The sequence below is a fragment of the Propithecus coquereli genome, unplaced genomic scaffold, assembly GCF_000956105.1.
Source record: "Propithecus coquereli isolate 6110/MARCELLA unplaced genomic scaffold, Pcoq_1.0 Scaffold77, whole genome shotgun sequence".
In the NCBI taxonomy this organism is placed as follows: Eukaryota; Metazoa; Chordata; class Mammalia; order Primates; family Indriidae; genus Propithecus; species Propithecus coquereli.
Genome location: NW_012153840.1, coordinates 1,186,717 through 1,192,036, shown reverse-complemented (window position 1 = coordinate 1,192,036; position 5,320 = coordinate 1,186,717). Strand labels below are relative to the sequence as shown.

Below are 5,320 nucleotides of genomic sequence, written 5' to 3'. Positions count from 1 at the left end.
AGATGACAGTTTGATCAAGTTGCAAGTGCCTGAAGTTGAACTTCGAAGTCCAAAGTCTCTATTTCTAGAGTAGGGAAAAATAAGACAGGAACACCATTCAGGAAGAAGCACAAATAATTTTTAAAGGTAATGCTAATGTATTTATGTCATTAAAGATCCAGAACTTATTTATTTTTTAGAGACAAGGTCTTGTTCTGTCACCCATGCTGGGGTGCAGTGGCGTGATCATAGCTCACTGCAGCCTGGAACTCCTGGGCTCAAGTGATCCTCCAGCCTTAGCCTCCCGAATAACTGGGATTACAAATGCGTGCCACTGTGTCTGGCTTTAGGAGAAACTTAGTAGCTGCCCGTCCCACTGATTGTCCCAGCCCAGGTGCAATACTATCAACTAACGTTTTTAACTTCACAGTAGAGGACATAGTTTTTTTTTTTTTGAGACTCTGTTGCCTGGGCTAGAGTGCTGTGGCGTCAGCCTAGCTCACAGCAACTCCTGGGCTCAAGTGATCCTTCTGCCTCAGCCTCCCGAGTAGCTGGGACTACAGGCATGCACCACCATGCCCGGCTAATTTTTTCTGTATATTTTTAGTTGTCCAGCGAATTTCTTTCTATTTTTAGTAAAGACGGGGGTCTCGCTCTTGCTGAGGCTGGTCTTGAACTCCTGACTTGAGCGATCCTCCTGCCTCGGCCTCCCAGAGTGCTAGGATTACAGGTGTGAGCCACAGCGCCGGGCAGAGGATATAGTTTTAATAGATGACTGGAATGGTGGTTTATGAGCAGGAAATATTGTAATCATTTTCACTCTATCAGATTATTTATTATTTCTATAACAAAATGTTTTATGTATCAGAAGATATTTTTCATCCTTTGTTGAGGTATAAAAATGTTTTCAGAATTCCGAAGAAATTATAATGTGCATTTAGGAAAACTACGACTCACTTTAAAAGAAAGTTTTCAGTAATTGCCTGTCCTTAGAAAAGATGGTTTCAAAGAACACACTTCCCGCGCTCAAGATGGACTTCCCTTGAAACTCCAATTCTGTGCGAGAGAGCGCTGTTGCCCATAAGAAAGATGGCAGCTTTCTGCCTTCCCTGCCCGCTTCCAAGATGGCTGTGTCAGTGATCTTGGGCCCTTCCCTGGCGCCTCTTCCGGGCTTGGCAGAGGGCGGGGACCATTGAGTAAAGTCTTGCGTGCCCGCGCCCGCGACGGAGGCGCGCTTCAAGGCGCAGGCGCGGGGAGGGGGTGGGGGAGGAGGGAAAGCGGCGAGTAAGATGGAAGATGAGGAGGTCGCTGAGAGCTGGGAGGAGGCGGCAGACAGCGGGGTAAGGAGGAGCCGCCGCCCCGGGGCAGGGCCGGGCGGGACCTGGCGTGAGGGAAGCCTCCAGGGAGCGGGTCTGAGGATGGTTCTCCCCAAGGAAGGGCCCCGCACGCCGGGCCGGGGGCGGAGGGTAGGCCCCCGGTTCCTGAGTGCCGTGAAGGCCTCTTAAAGGGGCCGCGTTCCATTTCTCCCTCCACCTTTGCCCGGTGCGCCTCCCTCGGGCCCCCAGATGTGCGCGTCACCCCGGGAGCCCCACCCGCCACCGAGGGCTTCTTTTCCTGGCCCCAGTGCCCGCTCCCTCGCCCCGAGCCCCTTTGACCCTTCCTTTCCGTCGGGCTCCCCCGCCCGAGGCACCATTTTAAAGTTCATGTGCTCTGATGAGGAGGAATACACCATGTGGGTGGGGGGACTTGCGCGGACTGGGGCGGCATGCCAGGTTCCGGAGAAGAGCAGGAGCAGGCAGTTGAAGGCAGGGGGGAAATTGAGTCCTCTGTGGGCCTCTCAACTCTCTGCTAAAATCTCCCACTATCCGCTATCCGCCACGGTGGGCGAGTCTGGGTTTTTTTTCTCTTTCACTTTTACTCCGAGAGCCTGTGACAGGCGGGTTTCCCGGGACCCCGCCAGAGCAACCGAAAGCTCGGCGAGCAGCCCCTCTCCCCGAGGACCCACCCCAAGGTCTGAGCCCCAGGGAGGGTCTCGGAGGGTGCTTGCCGGGGTCCAGGAGGAGGGGCGCGATATGCAAAGTGGCCGCATTCCTGGGAGAGGAGGGGGAAGTGCACTGTTCGACTTGTTTTTGGAGTTTTTGTGTTGCCTCTAGAAGCTGTAGGAAAATAGTTTATGTCAAACAGGAACTGCCAATTCTATTAGGTTCGTGATTAATTTGGTTTTTCAGAATTTGTGGTTCTATGGTTGGCCTTTGTGAAGATGGGGAGATGCCTATTTGGTCTCCCCGTGTTCGTGTCTGTGCTGTGCTGGTTCGACTGACACCCACCTTAAAGGTTTATGGGGAGCTGAGTGTACGAGGGTGGAACAGGAGCTGGGTTTTTCTTCCCCTAAGCGCCTTTTGAGGGTGCTTGTGAGCCCTGGAAGAGGCCGGGAAGTTGACCTTAGAAGCGGTAGGTGTATCTCCAGGGGAATGTTGAAACTTGGCTTCAAAGTTTTTTCCACTGGTTCAGCATTTCTCTCACGGTTGTTTATGTTTTTCCACTTAGCATAATCGGGAATTTGAAGGATTAATTCGTTCAGAGGGTATTTAGTAGAGTTCCTTGTGTGCTACCCATCTTTCTTGAAATGTGACGTAAGTGAAGTAAGTTAAAGATTTTATAGGGAGTGACAGGTGTCTGGCAGTTGGATATTTATTCATTCAGTCAACATTTTTGAGTGTCCACTATGTGCTAGGCAGTGTGCTTAGCAGTGACTTTGTGCCAGAGAATGCAGAATTTCCAGTAGAGGCGTTTATTGACTACCACTAAGGTGAATGAATCATCCAGACACCCCTCATGCCACCTCCTGCAAAAAAGCTTGGCCTACAATTTGAACGTGACTCAAATGATAAGTTTCTTGGGCTTCTTGGCCTTTCTTTGGTTTTCCTCGCCTGTTTCAAAGTGATATGAGTTTCTCGTGTTAAAGAAGTAGGAAGAAAATGAAAGGAACAAAAATGGATGTAGTGTTTGCCAGAAATTAGGGATTACTTCAGTTTTTCAGGGTGAGTAAGTCACTTAGAGATAGGCCAGTCCCCCATTTAATGGCCGAATAAAACCAGATATATAAGATTTAACTTAGGTCTTTCTGATGCTTGTCCAGCATTTTTTCTAATGTCCTTTACTTTAGTAAAACCCTTTAAAAGTGCCAGGTACAAAGATGGAACATAAACCTTGCCTCATTGGTATCAAGAGCAGTTCTGCCAAAATGCAGGTTCCCTTATATATCTTTTATTTAATTAAATCCTTGAAACAAACTGTTGAGGCATTGTCCTCTAAACCTCAGACAAGGAGACAGAGGTTTAGGGAGTAACCTGTTTTGCTCAAGATCACACAGATAGTAAGTAGGGAAGCTGGGATTTGACCCCAGGCCTGTCTGACTCTAGAGCTGGGTTCTTTTCTCTAGCATTTTGCTGCCTCCCTACCTGGGACCTATGGAAGTCTTGGGAGTTGGGTATTAGCTTTTATTTTTAATATGTTTGCTTTAGGATTATATTTGAAGGCTCTCTTCAATTTGAGTCCCTTTTTGAATTTCACAGTTTGTTGTGAATGTGCCCTTTTGAAAGAGGGAAGCCAAGGGAGAGGATATGTCCACATCACTGGGAAACCAATTGACTATAGACAGTACATGTCTTTCATATGTAGGCAATTGCATATGTAGAAGTTTTAGCTTCGTGTTATCCTGTCGCTGTAGCCTCCAAAGCTGTATTGAGCTTCGAATACCCAATCCCCAAACAAAACAAAACCAAAATTGGGTGAAAACTAGTAAGTGGGGGTTGACCAATTCTAATAGTGAACATTCAAACTCTGTGTAATCCAGAGGCAGTTCTAATCCTTGAGAGTAAAGGCTTTTGGTGATCCCAGTCCCCCAACACTACAAAAAAAATTTGACATCATGCTAGAATTTCTTTTTTTGTGTGTCAGTATCATTGTTTCCTGTATATCTTCAGAATGCTCAGTATCAAGTCCTATTGTGTCATTTGAGGGAAGACTGACTTTGAGAAACACCTCAAATATTCAGTAAATAGGCTGCTTTTTGCTTTTAGTTAGTATTGTGAACACTTATCTACTGGAAGATTGTTCCTTTACCTGTTTCTTCCCAAAGGGTTACATCCCCAATCAAAGTGTCCTTTGATCTGAGGAACATAACTTAAGATTTCACCAAGGAAATGCTTATTTAAAAATACACTGCCTTGGGGAGAAGTGAAAATGTAAAATCGAGTTAATGTTGATTCAGACTTTAAATTGTGAAGCTGAGCATGGTGGCATCTTCCTATAATCCCAGCTACCGGGGAGGCTAAGGCTAGAGGATTGCTTGAGACCAGGAGTTCGATACCAGCCTGGGCAACATAGCAAGACCCCATCTCAAAAAAAATCTTTAAATTGTATCCTTTACCTTAAGCAAATCTCAAGAGACAAATAGAATATTTTGTAATTGGAAGACATCTTCGTGCTTCAGAACAAATTAGACAACAGTTTACTCACTTTCTGATGGTTTGAAGCTAGTTTATATTCACTAGTTGCTTAGACAATTGAATATGCCCTAGTCCATCTTCTTGGTAATGAGCTAACTCGACTAGGGAAAGGCAGGTGATACATAAATGGAATTAGACTGGTGGTTATTATAAAGCATTGGCAACCTCTCTAATTTCCTTGCATATTAAAAGTTTCCTTTTATTCTTTTTCTCAAGGTCAGGTAGCTAGAGGGAAGAAAAGACATCTTAAGTAAGTTAAAGGATAACTGGCCTTCTGTATTAAGAACACAAATTTATGTTTTCTGTCCCCATGAACCAGTCATCTAAACATTGCCCCATCAGTGATGCTGGATGGTGTATAAGTCCATAGGAAGGTGTCGGTAAACACTGAATACGGATTGTGTACCGGGCACCGAGGCCTGGTCTAGTGGAGGAGTCAGGTGAGGCAACACGTTCTGTAGAAGAGGCTATAAGTGGGGTACCATGGTTGGGATCAGAGAAGGTCTTGTAGAAAAGATGATGCCCAAATTAAGATTTGAATGACCAGTTGAATTAAGCAGTGGTAAGTCGGGTAGTGGCAGGTAGTGTAGGGCCAGTGCCTGCATAGATGAGGAGGCTGTGAGAGATGAGTCTGCAGCATTGGGAGAGCTAAAAGTATTTCCTTCTGGCTGTAGGGAAGGGGGTTGGCAGGGCTGAGTGGAAAGAGATGAGGCCACAGAGGTATGCAGGGGCCAGATTGGGAAAGGTTTCCTTGTGCTTGGTTCTGGGAATTTGGACTTTGTCCTGAAAGCAGTGGAGAGCTTTGAACACTTTTTTTTTTTTTTTTTTTT

General features: G+C 46.2%; 1 protein-coding gene across 2 annotated transcripts in view; it reads left to right on the top strand.

Annotated features, from left to right (window-relative positions):
* The first annotated feature begins 1,146 nt into the window (after positions 1-1,146).
* SZRD1 (SUZ RNA binding domain containing 1) overlaps positions 1,147-5,320 on the top strand; it is a 44,110-nt gene continuing 39,936 nt past the window's right edge. The window contains exon 1 of one of the 2 annotated variants that reach the window (XM_012662580.1): positions 1,147-1,319. In XM_012662580.1, the coding sequence (XP_012518034.1) occupies positions 1,276-1,319 (44 nt within the window). In that variant the 5' untranslated portion in view covers positions 1,147-1,275. The remainder of the gene's footprint in view (positions 1,320-5,320) is intronic. The other variant, XM_012662579.1, reaches the window with a different exon arrangement.